The sequence below is a fragment of the Pimephales promelas genome, chromosome 25 (assembly GCF_988280905.1).
Source record: "Pimephales promelas chromosome 25, fPimPro1.hap1.1, whole genome shotgun sequence".
Lineage (NCBI taxonomy): Eukaryota > Metazoa > Chordata > Actinopteri > Cypriniformes > Leuciscidae > Pimephales > Pimephales promelas.
In genome coordinates this window covers 18,876,050-18,897,194 of record NC_142793.1, presented here as the reverse complement: position 1 = coordinate 18,897,194, position 21,145 = coordinate 18,876,050, and the positions used below count along the sequence as shown (strand labels likewise).

General features: G+C 37.5%; 1 protein-coding gene across 3 annotated transcripts; it reads left to right on the top strand.

Moving 5' to 3' along the window:
• The first annotated feature begins 347 nt into the window (after positions 1 to 347).
• On the top strand, positions 348 to 20,909 carry csk (C-terminal Src kinase). Of its 3 annotated transcripts, XM_039657888.2 has the most exons (14): positions 353 to 509; positions 637 to 844; positions 11,660 to 11,772; positions 11,895 to 12,008; positions 12,355 to 12,467; positions 14,155 to 14,374; positions 17,658 to 17,751; positions 17,883 to 17,948; positions 18,479 to 18,578; positions 18,693 to 18,783; positions 18,921 to 18,994; positions 19,097 to 19,292; positions 19,391 to 19,477; positions 20,301 to 20,909. In XM_039657888.2, exons 3-14 carry the CDS (start codon positions 11,758 to 11,760, stop codon positions 20,481 to 20,483), a joined length of 1,353 nt encoding a protein of 450 aa, XP_039513822.1. In that variant the 5' UTR covers positions 353 to 509; positions 637 to 844; positions 11,660 to 11,757; the 3' UTR covers positions 20,484 to 20,909. The 3 variants fall into 3 exon arrangements, with proteins under 3 accessions (XP_088983673.1, XP_039513822.1, XP_039513823.1); XM_089127547.1 differs by having other exon boundaries at positions 348 to 844; XM_039657889.2 differs by lacking the exons at positions 353 to 509; positions 637 to 844 and adding an exon at positions 11,386 to 11,471.
• Positions 20,910 to 21,145: the final 236 nt, after the last annotated feature.

The following is a 21,145-nucleotide window of genomic DNA, read 5'->3' as shown; positions in this document are numbered from 1 at the left end:
AACACCATGAAAATTACAATACGACCTACTTACTTGGGTAAAATAATTATCACAAGTGAATGTTTTATGGCTGCAATTCTCTTTAAAAGCGCGTGCTGTCGCTCCTGTCTCCGAATGCGAAAATACGAATCCTACCACGGAAAGGGCCTACATTATGAATATTAATTAGGTCATGCTGACGGTCTTGGCAACCTTCTAGTTATGCAACCTCATTAATATTAACGATTATCTTAGTGCCGCTCGTTAATTCGCTAGCGGGCTACCAACGTCTACCTTTCAGCCAATCACGTCTTGTCACGTGATTAATATTCACGAGGCAAGTCTTCACCGTAGTAGAATTCGCGCAGCGGTGCGGCGCATGCGCACTGTTCCCGGGGCTGTCTGAAGAAGTGCGTTTCCTTTTCTAGGGCCTGTGTGTTGAAGACAGCTGTAGCCCTTGGGTGTGCTGCGCTTCCGTAACGCTTAAAAACTGCTCGCTTCAGGCGGCTTTCCGTTTATCGACTACTCTGGTCAGTAGTACGCCGCCTCATTTGTGCCTTTTTGGCTTAACCGTTTGTTTACTTACACGCGCTGTTTGAAGCGCACACAACCGCCGCTGTCTCTTAACGGTTTTTGGGGGTGTATTTGTATGCACAGACGAGCCGATCATCTTTTGTCTGCCCTGCATTGATGTTGAGGAAAGCTCTCTGGAAGATCTGCTTCGCCGAATGTGTGAATGACCACGTCTGTATCTTCTGTTGATCAGAAGTTGACCCACACATGGACTAAGTGGACAAGCCTAAAACATCTCTAACTTTAAGGCATTTGGACACCAAGGGCGGATCATCATCTAGGGAACGCATAGGTAAGTTAACGTTTCAGTTATGTGTTTTATCACGCCCGTGTAATGGCTTGATCTTGACACCTTTCTGCTTGCCGTTTTTCTTGCAGCCCTCTGCATGTCTAAGAATGGGCGCATTGTGTTATTGAATCTGAATGCGATGGGTCTGTTTCACAGCTGTCTAAATAAGAGCCACTTGAGGCTGCTGCATGAGACAACGTGTCTTTGATGGTACATCGTGTTTATTTAATCATCTTAAATCATGTGTGGAAGAGGCAATATACAGCCTAGTTTGGTCGCCTGAATGCATTGGGTGCAGGATGGCATAATGGACTAATCCCAGTTTGAGATGCATTGTCTCCTTTCCAGTCCTGATTGGACCAGCAGTGCTGTTCCCCATCAGCATCATTCTGGGATTGTGATGTTGTCATGGTTCTTTGAATGTTTAATAGCAACATCTGAATGTGGGTCTGGTCTGTAAATAATTGAACTGGGGTTTTGGTTGCGGACGCTCATCATTTTTGAGCTGTTTGGAACCAAAACCTAGAATGTTTACATGATATTTAAACGAGACAAAAAAAAATTCCCATGGTAAAAGGGCAGTTATTCAAATCATAGCAGAAAGGCTTCAGTGTGTTTTGCCTTCATTAATATTAATGAGTTGGATTTATAAAGGGCGAAATCCAAAGGTCACTTCCTCCCTCTAAAGTGCAGATTTTAAAGGAACAGTTCCCCAAATAATGAAATGATCTCTCATGTGTTTTTTTTTTCTTAAACTTTCATTTCTCTTTGTTAATTAAATAAAAAATAAAAATATTTAATTTCTCCCATAGTGAAAGTGAATGAGGACTGGCTATGTCGAAGTTATGACAAGTAAGAGTGTCATATGAACAGTTCATACATGCTCTGCACAATATCCAGTGGTCACCGATGAAGCTCTGAAATGGGCTTGAAAAATGATTCATACTTAAAAAAAAAGGTGTGTTTATATTGGTAGTTGTGTGTGCCTTATTTACCAGGGTTAGCTAACTGTCTGAAACTAAAACTACACTCTAAGAAATGCTGGGGTGTTCAACCCATGTTTTTGCCAAATATGGGCAACCCTAACCATTGGTTTAATTTTTTTTTTTGGTTTGTCCATATTTGACTTAAACATGGGTTGAAAGAAACCCAGTAAAAACATTTTCAAAACTTGAAATTTTTTATTTTATCTTCAGGTAGTTGCCAAGGCAAAATGTCTCATTTTCAGTTTGGTTTACTTGGATGTACTAAAATAATTAAAAAACGAGATATATATATATATACAAGAACACACAATGAAATTACTAAAACTTTAACTGAAATGAAAATAGAAAACATAAAAACTACTGCAAAACAAAATATTAATGAAACTAAAATAGAATCTCAATTTTTATACTAAAATAACAACTTTTTTTACTAACAGTATGTCTAATAGTTTGTTTGTTTTTAACTATAAATAAATATATATGAAATCCTACATATATGCAAATTATGCATATATGCATGACAGCGGATCGGATGGGAATATTTTAAGTAATTGATGACTCAGATTTCAGTGCATAAGACTGCGAATATAGTACTGAATATAGACTATTCTATGGTGCTTTTGTATCCTTTTTGTGTCTTGACAGCCCCAGTGACCATTTTACATTACATTTACATGTTTTAATAAATAACAGTTTTTTTTTTTGTTGTTTGTTTTTTTGACAGAACTGTTCTTTTAACTGTGCAGTCGTAGCATGTCGCTCTTACCATCATCATATGTCAGTCTGTGTGTATATTGTACACTGTTTCTGCCCTCATTGGATAATTCTTCAGTGTTTAAAATCACATCAAGGATGTTAAATGCAGAACCCCTCTTTGAAGAGCTTCAACTGCACTTCCTGTTTAGTTCCTTTAATTCACATCTGCTATAGCTCCTAAGTCAGGCTTCACTGCATCTTGTAGTCAGACTTAAGGTCTTTTCTGTATTTCTGAACAACGGCTCTGTCATTTACAATGGGGTTTTCCCTGCTGCAAAACTGCAGTGCTTTTCACTTGCCTGTGTAACAGCTTGACTTGTGTGCGAGAACATTGCTTTTCTGCACATTTTGCCAACAGCATTCGTTTTTACAGACATATGCTATTTAATCATTCTAATATACATCTCAGCACTTCCTTACAGAGTTGGAAACGTGATACTGATATCGCTCATTACTGTCCTGATCTGTCAAATTTCTTTGCTGGGGCCAAACACTGTCCAGCTGCAACTGACTATAAATGTAGTCCATATAACTTCCAAGTCTTCTGTTTGACTATCCAACCTAAATTGAAGTCATTATAGATGTGTTTGGTAGTAGAGCTTATACTGTCACAGTGGCTTGTCGGTAGATGTAATTAAGCATCAAAGGGAGCTGTTGAGCAGCTCTGCCCAGAGGGGAGATAGTTAGCAGGGTCAAGCTGGTGTGAGACGCTCCCTGCCATGACGCTGGCTGGTGTGGAACTTAAAAGGCCTTGTGGTTAAAAGAACAGAAGGAAATAACTGGGAATGATTATGATGAAGGCTAATGATATACACCCAGTGTGACGCTCATTTTACTGCACTGAAGATTTTTAAAAAAAATTAGGCATGAAGGTCCACCTCTAAACCTGTCAATGGGGCGTCAGCAGATCATACGAAAAGATACAAATTGGATCGTACAAAATTAGCCACCAATTCACCAAAACTTTCCATTTGAGTGTGCTCTCACTTTTCTAAGTTATATAATTTTAAGGTTTAAGGAATAAAAAATAATATTTATATATTTTAGGAAATAATTTTAGTTTTTTTAACCTAAAGCAAAATTCATGTTCTATCATGTTTCATATTTCAGAAGGAAAAGGATTATTCTCTCTGCATCAGCCCCTACACTGTGTTTCCCTGAGACTTTCATAGGAAGGCTTTATCTTCCATTGCAGAGGAATTTTGCACATGCATATTAATGATATGCATTTTTTGGTGATGAAGTATGAAGAACCTCCCATAACATCTTAGTGTTGTTGTTACTGTGTAATCGGATGTGGAAGTGATGATTATAACTAAAATAGCATGTACTAGAATAAGTAATAATGAGGGCACCCCTGTGCATGTCCCTGGTTATTTCAACTAAGCATAAATTATTTAAATGTGACGTGGGCTCTAATATGAAGGTATCTATACAACTAAAGTTCAATCTTTTTTAAATTTAGATGAGACAAAAGTGTGTGTGTGTGTGTGTGTGTGTGTGTGTGTACTCTTATCAGCTTCTAAAAGAATATTACAACATATGTATTGTTAGGTTATGTGCTTAATATATTCGTGGGGGGTGTGGTGAGCAGAATACCTGAGTTCAGAATCTCTCAACCTGTTGAATCTTGCCCCAGTGCACTGATAGTAAAAGTTAAGAAATTCACATTCCATAATGCTGCTTTTCTTCATCTTCCCACATACATTCAGCAGTACAATAACAATAAATGCCTTGACAAATAAGTACCAAGATGGTGGAGCCTTGGATATGCACCAATGTATCAGCAGCTGATGTTTATTGGCTGAATTTATTTATTTATTTATTTATTTTATTTATTTTCAATTTAAAACCATCTGCATATTGATATTGGTTGTTATAATCTGAAAAAGGTAGATATAACAAAATGTTGGTTTATTAATTAACTGTGTGAAGGAAATGTCTTTTGTAGGTATGCTCCGATATGACAATTTTGGCCAATAACCGACAATTCCTTATATTTGAAAACCGATAACCGAAATCAAAATTTGTGGATAATTTGAGAGCCTGGTTACAAAAATATGTCTCACCATTAAAGTCATGACCCAAGCACACAATTATAATGTTCTCATCATGATTTTATGCATCCTTTGACTTGCACTGTACATGTTGTACTTAAATGTATTTCCCTTTTTTTGAAATGATTCCATTAATACTTCAAGCAATTCAAAACCATCATGGCGAATAGTGCGTATCCGATGTGTCTCAGCTGAAGGAAATAATTTCAAAATAATCAAAAACAATATGGTGGCCGATATATTGTGCATTCCTAGTCTGTTGCATAATCCAATGTTTTTCTCTGGGTAAAATGATTAAATACTTGCTAAAATAAAATGAAATCTGTACAACATACAACAGGGTTTCGACAATACTGCCCAGACCCAGTGTGAACGACGCTCGGGACAATTGGCGGAACTTTCACTGTCCCAAACAGGCCAGTGCTGCATCTTCATGAAAGTTTATCCTTTGCACTTGTTTTTAAATATTCAAGTGCAAGAAGTCTCAATTGAGAACTTGCTGTGTGAGAAGTTTCATGTGCGCACACACCAAAAGCTGCATTGTAGAACGAACACAAATACTGATTTTTAGAGACGACTTATTCATACACTATCAAAAATACCCAGTCTTGGAGGTTATCCTTGTTACATAGTCTGTTATATCTTAAATGAACGTATAACGTTGACATAATACGCTAGTGTAACAATATTCATGCAGCTAATAAAATGACAGCCTATTATTCCTGCTGCTGTCTGTGTTTTAATGTTAACCAAACAACAAAAGACAAAAATGGCTCCCTACTCTTGATTTAATAGCTTTTGTAACTTTAGTTAGGATTAAAGGGATAGTTCACCCAAAACTGAAAATGATGTCCTTTGTTTCTTCTGCTGAACACAAAGTAAGAGTGTTACTTTGTGTAAAGAGTGTACAAAGTAAGAGTGTTACCCCCCATACTATGGAACACAATGGCTACCATCAACTGTTTGGTTTCCAACATTCTTCAAAATATCTTCCTTTGTGTTCAATAAAAGAAACAAGAGTTCAAATACTGCTTTTTTTGTTTGTTTGTGCTAGCACTGTATTTAACTGCCCCTTATCCATATAACTACAGTACAGACTAAAGCCTTTGAGCAAAGACTTTCTGAAGAACCTTGAAGAGCAAGCGTACATGAAGACGAAATGCAAATGAATGCTTGATATTGAGCATTTCCCACTGAAATGTTCATGGTAACACACACACTGACACATTAGCACTTCATAACGGATCTAAAAATAGAGCGCATATCTCAGTGGCCCTTCTGAAACACACTGACTGTACTCATTAAATTAACATGTTGAAAGATGCCCTATTTGAGGTTAAAAGGGGAGAATCGAAGAGCATCCAAACGTTCCAGTAAGGTAATTCGCTGAACCGTAGTGTTATTTGTGCATGGTTGTAAGTGATCAGATGTTTTGTTAGATGATGTGAAGTAGATGGATTTAAGGGATGAAAGGCTGCGACGCTGGAATCCACTCTATCTCAGGGCACATCACGTCTCTGTTCTCTCTCATTGAAGCTGGTTTCCTGGTTCCTCGTGTCGCCTGGAGGCAACTGTCATACCTCCCCTACTGAGTCTCACTACTAGTCTCGCACGTGCTTTACTTTGAATTTGATTTATGCTGTCATGTTCAAAAGAGTTTGGCTTGATCGTTAAAAAAGTGAGTCCTGAAAACCAATGAAAATACTTGGTGTCGAATTTCTTGGTTTGTCAGAGTCTATTTCAAGTCACTCATCATCTTCATCAGATACTTGTGTAAGATTCTTAAGGATACTTGTGTTGCCCTTAAAAAGTCAATGTCCATTAGACCAAGTCTGGATGGAACCAGGGTGAAGTATCCACTTCTGGCATACAAAGATGCTTTTGTTGAAGTCTGTGAATAAAAGGAAAGGCTTTGGTTGTCCATCTTACCCTCTGGAAACTTCTGCAGTCCCTGTCCTATTTGTGCCACCAGAGTTGACTGTATTCAATGGTAGCAACTCAAGCTGTCTGCTGGCCTCCAAATGTCTGCTGCAAGTTTTTAGATACTCGAGGAATGAAAAGTTCTCTTGTGCAAGGCGTAGCCCTGCTGATGCAATCCCCAAACAATGATATCATTTGTAACACGGGATTTGCCAAAGCACACCCCGAAATTTTTGCTGATCACAGAAAAGCCTCATTGATTTTGATTGGTGAATGCATTCCTCTTTGAATGTCAGCTTCTTGTTTTCTAGATGAGCCATTTTTGTGGTTGGATAGTTTAGAATTGGCAGTATCCTGCTTTCTGATGTTGCATATTCTATCTGTCTTTCTGCATCATCTTTTGGTGCTTTTTGTTCCTGCCATTAAAGCCTAGTTCACACTACAAGAATTTTAAGTCCGATTTGTAAATCGTTGAGCTTGCCGACAGGTCAATCGTGGGGGATTAGCGGGCGATGAACGCTCGCCAATCTGTTGGTATGAAAGAGTCAACAACGCCGAGCCCAGAAAAATATCTAGCATACTCAGCCTCACGTGATGTCATGAGCTACAGCAAATCAGAGCAATGCATGGGTTGAGGTCACCGGGTAAATCTAGGGCCCTATGATTTCCGCGATCACGGAATCGCGGACGGAATTGGCCAAACGCGGAATCTAGTGTTAACGCGAAATTTCGTGGAATTTTACATATTTGGTTTGAAATTCTGTTTTTTGTGTGGAAGAAGAACAGATGTCTGGTGAAAAAGACCGGGGGAAGCAAATCTGGGCGACACAAACCCCCCAACCCGTCATTTCAGCTACAATGATAAAATCGAAACAATGAAAGCATGACGACGCGGCTCTCCATGGCTCTCCTTTCGTCGGCAAAAAGTTACGAAACTCGACGCTATAAGCCGTCAGTGCCGAGCCGAGAAGTTCGCACGTGACTTATGCAGTGTTTCCCACACATGGACTAATTCGCCGCCACATACTGCATTTTTTAACACTATTTAAAACGCGCAGCATATTATTTCAGTTGTATTTCCCCGTCTCACTCGCGCGTCTCTCTCACCCGACAGGACAAAAGTGAAGCGAATTCCGTGAGCGGCACAGCGAGAGAGATTGTGACTGATTGTGACTTTAGGCCTAACTAATATAATTTATATTACTGGACAGTTTAAAGCTCATAACCATATTTTGTTGTTACTTGAAGAGTGCAGTGTTATGTTGCATCGTGCAGTATTTGTCCTGAAAAGGCATCTGAGTTTAAAACATTTTAATCATTAACTTTAAAAGCACACTCTTTTTACGACTAAAATAACAGTCGAGGGTAAAAAAACCTAATTCCCAAAAATTTAAACTGAATTTGGGAAAAAATAAAATGGATTTCATAGGGCCCTATAAATCTTATTTTTCCTTCGTTTTTCTCAGGGCAAATCATCGCGTAAACAGTTTGCAGCATTAGTTTCTGTCTGACGTCCACATTCACGCGTCGTCTTCTTCGCTGGGTATTGGTGCGCGTGCTTTTTCGCGCCATTTCCGGTTTGTTTTATCGCGTGATTTTTCGTGACATACTGTGGTTCGTAGACAAGATTGAATCGTTGGGTGACGGAGTTGTTGTCAGCTCGTGTAGTGCGTTACCTCCTGTTGCGGATCAATCACGTTGTGTTGTGTGGTGTGAACAGTTCAACAACTCGAACACTCCTGATTTCACAGAGAGCACGTCATGTAGCGTGAACCTCACAGTTCAGCCCGACGTTTTAAAATCATGTAGTGTGAACTAGGCTTAAGGTTGTTTTGGGTGAATGTGAACTTACTTGGTGTCAGTGCAGTAGTCAAATTTTAAATTGCAAGCCGGAGATATTCATCACTTCACAATCACATTCTTTCTCAGAGCCTGTTCACAGGCCGGGTTAGTAGCCTATATCATTTATATTTCTATAGGGTTGCTAGTACTGCTTGTGTGTTTTGGGATCATCCATCAGGCATGATTGATTTAAGTATGATTTAAGGTTGATTTATGCACCAGTTACTTGAGGTTAAGGGGGTTGTTCAAATGTTTAACAAGTAAATCTGATAGTAATAGTGATGCATGCCTTGGCAAACCACACTAATAAAAAAGTGTCTCAAGTACAGGTTCTTACAGTTTGCTTCAAGTGCCAAACAAACAAGTGGCATTGTGAGAGTGTGATATTAATAGCTCGTTGCTTTACTCGACAAGTGTGGTGTGGTAAAGAGCGGTGGTTTGTAAAATTGAAACAAAACGTCTTCCTGCTGTGTATATTGCAGACCACTTGTGGCATTTTATTAGTGGTATTTTTTTATTGCACAGTCCAGTGCATTGTTGTATTTGAAAAATAACCATAAAGACAAAATTGGACATGTTTGAAATGTCGAGCCACGACAACGACAATCAGTTTCCTGTCTTTACATAATTCATGTTATTCCTGTTAGCGGAGAGTATAAAATTAGGTAGTCAGAGCAGCAGGGGAAGACAGTGTTTTTAGAGGGAAGTGTGTTATATCCTCACTGTAAGGGCTTCTGTGGATTGCGCTGCTGTTGGCGCCCCTTTTGCCGTCTCCTGCTCTAGCCAGCTCTCTTCAACCCACAGTGCTCATCACACACCAATGCCTGTGTGCCAATACAGGAAGACCGTTTCAGTCTCTGCAGCTCAGACAGGAAGTGACTTCATGTTGTGCATGGGGCTTGCTGCAGCTTTCATGCCAGAGCTACTTTGCATTGAACAGAGTGGCATTCAGTGTTGGTTGATGTATTAATGAGGTCAGGGCGCTCAGTGTCATAATCATATCTGGTTCACAAATGTGCCGCATGCACTGCACTTCTTTTCTTGTGAAAATAAGGTGGGAGGATTGAACCAGTGTGAATTTACTGTTACACACAAAGAATTATAGGAAACTGTCATGAGTAACTGCCAACAGCATCAAAACAAAACATGCACTACCTTAAATGTATTTAAAGCAGTCTCAAAAATGGTTACAATCACACACTCACTTTATGTAACACACGCTTACAGTACATTGTAAGAATATCACTAACATGGTGTAAAGAATATAAGGTTAGGCTATTAAAAAGTAGCCTAGTGCTAAACTATTTTTTTTTTTAAAATACATTAAAATTAGTAAATTGATATGAGCCCCTGTCATCAAAAATAGCACAAAGCAGTCCTTACAGAAAAACAAACGCTGTTGTTTTGTGATTTTTTTTCGGGCAAAAATCCTTGATTATGCGGCCCGTTTTTTTTAAAAATGCGATGGAATATGCGGGATATTTATTCACTTCATAACGTTCCCATGGAAACAGAGGGAAATGGCTGCTCTTGTGTGAAGCAAACGCAACATTTTTCAACTTTCTGCTAAGATATATGTGACTTTTTTTGCAACAAATGCGAGGATTATGAAATCATGCAAACCCCGCATGTTTTGCACGGAAATCGTCAATTTATGCGGCGTATTTGAAAAAATGCGGCCCCCGCAAGAATATGTTCGAACGGCACGCTACGAACACAGTAGTCTTTAACATCTGACTGTACTGGAAAGTTTATTTTTCTGGGGTGAGATACTTATTATTTAGTATTGAAAATAATGTTAGAAAAATTTTACCAAATTGCTTTATGCTCTGTTATAGTTTATTTTCCACATTTCCCTCCATCTCATGAACAAGTTGAGTGCAAGTATACTCTTTAGGCCGCGAGCGTGGAAAGACGCGCTCAACGCGTGCGCACTGTCTAGTGGACTTCGTTTTCAAGCACTCAAGTCACTCGCACGTGTTGTTGTACGCACACTCGCATGTGAAATGTTTTTGTTATGGTTGTCGTTTTTTTGACTACACACTGTGTGACTCGCAATAACGAACTTGTGACCCACTAATGGGGTTACTTTCTTATTTGACTTTCTTAATCATTCCAATGGACCGATGAATGAAATGAAGGCCCTCCCTTTTTTTTTTTATTTGAATACGCTGTTTCGCTCAGAAATACAATACATTACATAAGTAAAACGTGTTGTGAATGCTGTTTCGTCTCGACTTTTAAATCTCTGTCTGCTTTTCTGTTTTAGAGTAGGCCTAAACTGGTTAGATTTCTGCCTCCAACCAACTGTTCAGTTGTTCACTTTTAATGTAGAGCAGAAATACATCAGGTACATTTGGTTTCTGTTTCCAGATGCAGTTTATTTCCCTAACTGCCTGCTAATTTGTTCCCATGAGAGTTTTAAATGACGAATCCAGACTTGCATGTGTCATCGAGTTCAGTTCAGAAGTTTCTTCTCCCTACACTTGTTATAGTGGAAAAAGAGCAGCAACAACTTTGAGATACGTGTTGCTCATCATCACTACGAAAGTGAAAAGTTTTTTTTTTTTTTTTTTTTTTACTTCTCATTTCTGTTTTCTGGTGCTCTCAATTCTCAAGCTGTGGGGCGTGAGTTATTAACTTTTTATTTGTGGAACAGCACTGCTTTATTTAACCTGATGTTAACGTCAAGATACACAGATCTTTGAGTAAACGGTCTGATCCACATTGTGGCCTAGAAGAATCTGACTGACATGATTTATTTTTAGGAGCAGCTTTATTTGAAATGGGATGTACCACAAAAATACTGTAATTTAGTTTTAAATTTTGATTTCATATTTTATAAATGTAAATAACAGCAAAGGTGTCCAAAAGTGTATGTAATGAATAACCCAGGAAAATAGCAGAAAACGTAAAAGTAACGCTTGGACAGGCTTTTTGCAAGCCTGCTTGCTGCTCAGCTCTTCTTCCTGTCTGAGGCATCGGAAAATCTTCAGCCGCCACTTCCCCTTTGAAAGTGTGTGTGCTTGAACTGTATTTGCTGCTAAACTGTGTTTGCTGACATGCTCGGTAGGTCTAATTTAATTTTGAGGCATTGTTTAAATTTGAGTTAATTTTCTCTACGTGTATCTTCCTAAAAACAGCTCTTCAGGATTTAGCATTGAGGTGATCTGTTTGTTCAGTGATTGTTTCATTGTTTGGAAATAGCGATGTGTTTTTCTTATTTCCAATAATGAATCAATGTGCTTTCTCACCAGGTTTTTGGCCAGTTCTGGCTACAGCTGTACGCCTCAGGCTCAGCTCTGATGTTACCGGCTGAAACGGGTTGACTGTGAGAGGACGATTTCCCTCGGATATGTCTACCTTTGAGGTAACACAAACCTTAGGATCTAATGTGAATTAGGGCTGGGGTTTATTTTGTTGTAGTTTGGACATCAAGGGCTTGTCCTGATATTTTTCATTTACTTGTAATTTTCTTTTTTTTTTTATTAGACAATCTGGCCTCCGGGCACCGAGTGTGTGGCCAGGTACAACTTCCCTGGAACGGCAGACCAGGACTTGCCTATGAGCAAAGGAGATGTCCTTACTATAATTGGAGTAACTAAGGTAAAGTTCTCAAAAGGAATGTTAGAATAAAATGTATTTAAAGAGTTCATCATTTACTCGCGTCATGTTGTTTCAGAACTGTATGACTTTATGTCTTCTTTAGAGAGCAAGAAAAAAAAATGTCTCAGTTGGGATGCACGATATTTCTGCCACCATAGTGGTATTGGCCTATATATGGTCATTTTTAATCTTCCTTGTTATATTTAAATATTTCCTTTCTATAAAAATCTATTGCTTCTATAAGTTTAGAAAGTCTTCCAGGTTTGTGGAGCCTGTCACTAAAAACAGACCCACAGCATTTGATCACTGGATTTACAGAAATGACTTTGTTGTTGCTTCATTCCAGGATCCAAACTGGTACAAAGCAAAAAACTCGGCGGGACGAGAGGGTACCATACCAGCAAACTATGTTCAGAAGAGAGAAGGAGTGAAGTCTGGCGGTAAACTGAGCCTAATGCCGTAAGTACGCGGTTCATTCGCGTGTTTTTTTTTTATTTTATGAGATTGTTTTGTCAGCACTGATTCTCATTGATGTATACAAATTAGAAAGAGTGTTTGTGTGAGTTTCATGCATACAAACACTAGCACGCTATATTTAGCATGTATCACTGATATCATCACAGATCACCTACTATATCTGTAATTATACACAAATTTCTTCCTGCTTTCCGGTCCGCCACAATAACCCAAAGACTCATTTGAATCGGCCAGCTGTTTAAAATAGAAGGAGAAATCAGAAAGTTATACAAATGGCGCCACTCAGGCCAATGGAAAAAGTCCATCTCTTGGCATCTGATATGCAAAAGCCAGAGACATGCATCATGATAAGAGTTCGGTTGTAAGAGAGCATGTGATATTCTTCAATTACTGACTGCTTTGAGAGAGAGAACAATGGATATAATGATGTAGATGTCTCAATTTTATTTACGATAGCAAGACAAAACTGCTTGCAGCATCAATTGAATCTTAACCTGATGTATAGGAGCTGGATGTCTGCTTTTAACCATGTGTAATGGGAGGTTTAGATTTGGATGAGTTTAGCTTTAGCTGATTGTGATGGTGGCAGATTTTTTTTTTGGGTTGTCTAGTCTTTGGTAAGTGCACAGCTTTGGTTTATTTTTGATGGTGTGTATGTATGTGTGGGTAATTGTGAGATACAGATTGGATGTTTGTCATGCCAGGAAAGCCACAGAAGGGCCAGGCAAGGCCAGCGCTGCTTTTGGAAGCCTGTAATTTAGCTTCCTTTTCTCAGTCCTCTGCACAATATTGTGTATCTGAATCAGTGTTTCTTACTGAATTCTCTCCATAGTTGGTCCTAAGTACATGCAAAACAATACTATTTTTGTGACACATTTTAGTGTTTTTTTTTTAAAGTAAAAAACCAGTACATCACATACAAGTGTTAACTCGCATGTTTGAGTTATTCTTGACCAATTCATTAAAGAACCAACTCCTAAGAGTCATTATTTTGTGAATTGGACTTCCTTAATTCATTTAGCAAATGTTTTTATTTAAAGTGACTTTCAAATTAGGAATATCACAACCAATCGGTCATAATTTCAATTTATTATTATTTTTATTTTTTATCATATTCAGTACTCACTCACACACAAGCTGTTGAAGCTCCGCCCTCTGTGCTGGGAGCAGTAGTTAATTTGCATTTAAAGGGACACAAACGAAGCAACGTGTTTTTACTGACCCTCCAAAAGGGACAATTTCAACATGCTGTACAAAATTATCGGTGGGATATTTTGAGCTAAAACTTCACTTCTGGGGACAACAGAGATATTTTACATATTGTAAAAAGGGGCATTATACCACTTCTTTAAAAAAATGACTTCTAAACCTATTTTTTTAAATACAGTAAAATACTATTTAATACAACAAAGCTCTTTTTTTAAACAGATTAACAAAGTGCAAGACCGATTCAAAACGACGTTTGGGTTCATGAACCTTTTTGAATGATCCATTAAAAGATCAGACTGGAGTCATTCATTTGCAAATATGGAATTTAGTAGTGCTGCGATTTCTGCGCTTTAGACTTTATAAACTTTATTAACTGACTAAAAAGAAAAGCAATTCTTTGTCAGACAACACAAAATATATATTGATAACAAACACATGTCCTTTATCTGTGGTCACTCAGATGGTTCCATGGAAAGATCACGCGTGAGCAGGCCGAGGGGCTTCTCTACCCCCCAGAGACAGGCCTCTTCCTGGTGCGCGAGAGCACCAACTACCCCGGCGACTACACCCTGTGTGTCAGCTGCGACGGCAAGGTGGAGCATTACCGCATCATCTACCACAACGGCAAACTGTCCATCGACGAGGAGGAGTACTTTGAAAACCTCATGCAGCTCATGGAGGTGAGGGTTGCTGGCTTGATTTAAGCTTCAGATCAGCCTAAAGAAAGTTTTATCAAAAACCATTTAGATATACAAACCTAGTCCACTCATATTACTTTGGATAGGAGAAAGCGCAATGGGAACATGGTGGAGGCATAAGTCATGCCTTCTAAATAAATAATCAATGGCTAATTGGCAAGTCATTGTGTCACTACAGCTCCGTTTGCAATAAAAACACACTCTGTTCTGAGACATACGCTTAGGACTGCATGTGCATTGGCTAGCCCTGCCTGAAAAATGCTGTTTGTTTGTTTTTTTTCTGTCATGATGAGTTTGAAACGTTTAGAAACACAATTTATGAGACCGTTGTCAGATTTCATTAGTTGTTTCAAATGTGAAATGTAATCGCAAGGTTGGTGAACAGGTTTGGAGAATTTGAAGACTTATGAGTTGTACTTGCATGACTGAAACGGCTGCCAGTGAGGCATTTCAAAGATGGCCGCTGAGTGAAATGACTTCCCTTAAAGAGTCTCTGGTTGTATATTTACAGATAACTGACATAACTAATTTAGGGTCTTATGGATATTTGGCAAAATGTGATGCATTTGTGTGTATATTTACATCCCACAAATCTCCATCAACTGCAAGATGCTATCCTATCAATATGGGCCAACATTTCTAAAGAATGCTTTCAGCACCTTGTTGAATCAATGCCACGTAAAATTAAGGCAGTTCTGAAGGTGAAAGGGGGTCAAACACAGTATTAGTATGGTGAGTGTATATTCATATATAAATGTGCTGTCCTGATAGTTTCACAACCCACTGGGATGACTCTGGAATGTGTTTTGTGCTTATATATATATATATATATATATATATATATATATATAATAACGGTCAGTAACAGTAACAGTAATAACAGTAACAGATATATATATATATATATATATATATATATAATTATTATATAATAATATATATATAACGGTCTCATAAATCTTTCCCTATATATATATATATATATATATATATATATATATATATATAATGTATATATATATATATATATATATATATATATATATATATAATGTATGTATAAATTAAAGAGCAAAACACATTCCACTGTCATCCCAGTGGGTTGTGAAACTATCAAGCTTCTTCCTGTGAGTCCTTTCATCGCCTCTGTCAACATTTTCAAATTGATCGCCACACACACAAAGCCAAAAATAGCCCTAACAGGAAGTCAGTCCACATCAGACGCACTGGGCACAGAGATGAAGCAAGCATTTACGATAGACTCCAGGAAACAATTTTTTTACACGCACACCTTGTGCTTTGAGGTCAAAGGTTCAGTCTAGGTTGTATTGAAGAAAGTGACACCGCTTAACGAGTGTCTTAATGGAAAGGGGTTTATTCTAGTTGTATGTTAAAGTTTAACAAAGCAGAAGCAGTGCTATAGCATAGTGATGGTATCATCAGATGTAATACAATGTTACTTTGATAAATTAATCAAACCATAGTACTTTCTTAATCAATTACTACTAGGGATATTTGGATGCCAGCTTGTTACTGGTGGTTGCTGTGTGCTTGCTAAGATGTTCGGAGTGGTTTTAGTGTTTTTTTGTATATCATAGATTGTTTGAGATGCTTATTGCCACTAGTCGAAAGAAAAAAGTTGTAGGAATTTTGTGGCCATTATCTGTTTGCTTTAAATAGCAATTGCACACGTCTTCTCAAACTAGCTTCATCATTTGATGTAACATGCAAATCTGTAGCAAAAAGCCTTAGTTAGCAAGCACCACTAATGAAAAGAAAGCCTTAAAAAGGGCTGATTTACATAATGTAATTTGTATAATTTTACATATCTTTTTTTAATTCCACTGGTCATTGGCTTTATTAGAGTCTGTCTGTGTGAGTTACCATTCATCCGTTCTCAGTTAAGTGTTGATAATGGTTCTGCTCTGGTTAGCTAGATTGGGGTCTGGGTGGCTTTAGTGGTCAGAGCAGACGCTCTATGGTTCCTCAAGTCTTTCCTCGCCCTTTCTATTACGGAATTCCACGCATTCTTTAGTGTAATTTTGGCTACAGTCACTCTCTCTTTCTCCCACCCTTATAGCCTCAGCTGAACAGTTTTGCTTAAACAGAGTATACAAAAAGGCTTTATATCCATAGTGATTAGACTACTAGAGAAGGTTCCTCCCACAATCCACTCGATAACATTCCTCATAAACCAGTGGAGATATAGCTAATAAAAGCCTCAAACTGATGATACTGTGTCCACTGTTGTTTGTCCATTAGAGTCACATTACATCACATTACTGCTCTGGTTCTGACCAGTTAACTTTATTATGTTTATACTTCTATTCAAAAAGGATGCCTTAAATTAATCAAAAGTGACATTACATAGATTTATAATGTTGCAAAAGATATCCATTTCACATAAATACTGTTCTTTTGAACTTAAACGTATCCTGAAAAAAGAAATCCATCCTGGTTTCCACATAAATATTAACATTTTTTCAACATTGATGATAGGAAATGTTTCTTGAGCTTATTCATCAGCTTATTGTAATGATTTCTGAAGGATTTTCTAAAATGGTAAACGGTTATTCCGAGAATCACTGAAGTGTTCGTTAACAGTCTAGTCATTCAAATGTGTTGTTATTTTGAGCGCGTGCATGGGTGCATAAGAACGGCGCGCGCACGCCCGCCCGCTCGCTCCAGTTCCTGGAACAGTTGATAACGAGGAAGTGACAAAGAGGAAACGAGCGCGGGTTCCAGATCATTTCAACCGCTCAATCGATGCAGTTTCATTCATGTAACAAGATTATCTCGTCGTCTGGCCACACAATTATAGCGTCCAGACTTATGGAATCACAAACACGCATTTCAGCACTAAAATGATAAGAATGTTCTCGCCTGTGTGGACTTGTTTCTCTGAGGAGAGGAAAAGGAAACGAGTCCCACTCAATAGCGCATACATGTACAACAGCGCGCTCTGCTGGCCATCCAAATTTACTGCGTTGCATGTGCTTATTGGAAGAAAGAAAACATTTGTAAAACGTTACGTATTTCAGGAGTCATTGTCCATTTAAACAGCACATTCGAGGCTCATTTTACTTTTTCAGTTGTATATAATGTCCATTTGTTTGCATATAGTTTTGCATAATTCAGTAAAGTGTTCATTTGTTTAAATGTAATGTAGCATGGTATTATGCATATTATGCTAATATGCATATTTTATCATTATACTGCCTTGTTACTTTGTTGTAAATGAGATGTGTGTGTATGTGTGTGACAGCACTACACTAAAGATGCAGATGGACTCTGTACCAGACTTATCAAACCTAAACTCATGGAGGGGACTGTGGCGGCCCAGGATGAGTTTTCTAGGAGTAAGCGATTTCTTGACTATTCATTTTCACACCTGCATTTGCCACATTTGTACAGGTTTAAATTGCTGCATGGCTTCAAAGTTTGTTGTATGAAAGGTATTTTTAAGTTAATTAATCTTCCTTCCCCACAGGTGGCTGGGCTCTGAATAGAAAAGAACTGAAGCTTAATCAGACCATTGGAAAGGGAGAGTTTGGAGGTACGAATGTGCTAATGGGATGCTTTTTTGTGATTAGAAACCACATCTAGTTCAGTGGATCTAAATTAATTTGGTTAATAAAGTGAGATTAAATGCATAAAGTATTTTTGCATTATTTAACATTTATTGCAGGTTTGCATTCTGAGTTTGCATTTCACTGTTGTTGTTGTAGTTTTTTTTTTTTTTTTCCCAAGTGTGATGAGTAAATGCATGCTCAGGTTTAGTCTAGAACCACAATAACCATCATGTTCACACAGCGCACACAACAAATCTGGACCTTCAGGGAACAGGAGAGCTCAGTCAATAAATGTGAAAACAACGTAATCCGCATTACTTAAAAAAGTAACTCAGATATTTTGTTGAAAATTTAAAAAGTGATGAGTTTACTGATTAAAAGTAATCTGATTACATAAGTCACGTTACTTGTAATGCGTTACCCACAACACTGCTTATGAAAATAAACATAAATATAATAACAGTACCATGATGAACGTCAATAATACTACAAAAATATGCTCTTTGATTTTTAGATGTGATGGTTGGAGACTACCGAGGCAAGAAAGTAGCTGTGAAATGTATCAAAAATGACGCAACAGCGCAGGCCTTTGTTGCCGAGGCTTCAGTCATGACGTATGTCCCCCCCGATTGACCAATCGGAATCAAATGTTCCAGACAATAAAAATAATACGGCTTTGTATATCAATATATCTATTTAAATATCCATATTGATGTTGACTGTTACAGGCAGTTACGGCATAATAACTTGGTACAGCTGCTGGGAGTGATTGTGGAAGAGAAGGGCAGCCTCTTCATCGTCACTGAGTACATGGCCAAGGTCAGTGACTCCAACCTGTTATCACTGAGAACAACTGGACTGATGCATTTAATCTTGTCGTTTAGCCATAGAAAAGTATATTTTGAGAAATAACGTTCTTAAAGTGTTATTATTGATGTCTTCATTTCTTTCTTCAGGGTAGTCTAGTGGACTATCTGCGTTCCCGAGGACGTACTGTTATTGGTGGAGATCGATTGATCAACTTCTCAATGCAAGTTTCTTTTTATCACTTCTGTACTCATCCAACTTTATGAAATGAATTGAGTATATCTTCATTTTTTTACAAATTTTTCTTGTTGATTTAATATTTTAGGGATGTCTGCAAGGCGATGGAATATCTCGAGGCCAGTAACTTTGTGCACAGGGATCTGGCGGCTCGTAATGTTCTAGTGTCAGAAGACAACATAGCAAAAGTCAGCGACTTCGGCCTCACCAAGGAAGCGTCCTCATCTCAAGATACAGCCAAACTCCCGGTTAAGTGGACTTCACCTGAGGCCTTACGAGAGAAGGTGTGTTGTCTGCTTTTGGTTTAAGGATGTTTAAATGGAGACATGCAAGAGGTCACGTTCTCTAATCTGTTTATTTTCTACCTTTCTGTCGGAAACAGAAGTTTTCCACTAAGTCAGATGTATGGAGCTATGGCATCTTACTGTGGGAGATCTATTCCTTTGGCAGGGTACCATATCCAAGAATTGTAAGTCACTTCAAACCAGAAACACGAAAAAATAAAGAATATATTTGTAGTTTTTATTTATTTTATTGATAAATCAATGTATTATTGTTATTATTATTGATCTAATTTGCATTAAAACTACTGAAATAAATAGGATTTATTATTATCAATACATTTTCACATTTTTATTTTAGTATTTATTTCTGTTTTTTTATCATTATTATAGTTTTAATTATCTAATTTAAGTTAAATATTAATTATAATACCCTATTTATTTCAAGTCACTTCATAGCAGAAACATGACCAATGAAAATACAATTTTTTTTAAATACTATTACTATACTAGAATTCGAATCCTATTAGTATTATATTAATATATAATAATAATAATAATAATTTAAAATAAAATAACTTGGGATATAAAAATCAATACTTGTTTAATCTACAGCTATAATTGGTCACTTCAAAACAGAAACATGACCATTAAAAAAACAAACAGATGATATTATTAATATAATACTATTAGTATTATATCAATATACATTATAATAATCAGAAACATGACCAATAAAAATACAATTTTCATAATATTATTTAATTATATATTATTTTATTTTTTAAATGTAGTTTTAATAAAAAAAAGATCTAAATGTTCATATTTTTTATATTTTAGATATTATCAATGCTATCATAATTTAGTAATCTATTTATATATTTTAATACTTTACAAAATGTTTATCTGATTATTTTAGTGTCCAGGTAAATTCTACCAGTAGAGGACACTGTTTTCTACTTAAGCACAATCTCCCTATGTCATGGTGTCCTTCGTCCTGTCTTCTCACAGCCTCTGAAGGAAGTTGTCCCGCGTGTAGAGAAGGGTTATAAGATGGACGCCCCCGACGTCTGCCCGGTCGTGGTGTATGACCTCATGAAGCAGTGCTGGACTCTGGACCCTGTGGTGCGGCCCAGCTTCAGAGAACTGAAAGAGAAACTTCAAGATATCATAACCAATGAGCTGTACCGATAAAAGACAAAAACTAAAGGAAAAACACAGGAGGAAGACCTCCATGGGACCATTCTCATACAATCTGACCAAAATCTACTCCTAAAGCAGTGGACTTTAAAAACTTCAGCAGAAATTTCTTTTGCGAGCGCATACTTGTTTTTTCTTTGCATTGTTTTCATAGCTTGATTTTCTTAATTTTGGGGAGGCTGGCCTTCTCTACACCAACTCATCTTTTTTTGAATCATAAGATCTTCAGCCTCCTCTGATTCATCCTCATACACTCCCTCATTGCGGACGTTTGATTAGCATATAGTGCTTTCTGCCAAAAAAAGAATTTTATTACTAAATCTGTCCATAAAACAAAGCAAAATAAAATTTTCATGAGAAATGACATTTGGCACCAATAAGGCAGGTTTTTTTGCTAAATCGTGTACCCAAAAACAATAATTGGCACTTAGGGAAGCTGTATGTCCATCCCAAACTGTTCTCAGTTCCAGTAGCCAATGGAATACACAAGAGAATCTTTCTTCCATTTCACAGTGCCTTTAACGGCAGAAGTCTGTCTCACCACAGAGCTTGTTTTTTATTTTATTTTAAATATGGTGTGTAAAAGCGCTTTGATTTCCTGTTGTCGTTCTCATCTTTCCAAACATGTCAGTCTGAGCCTCTTAACCAGAAAGGAT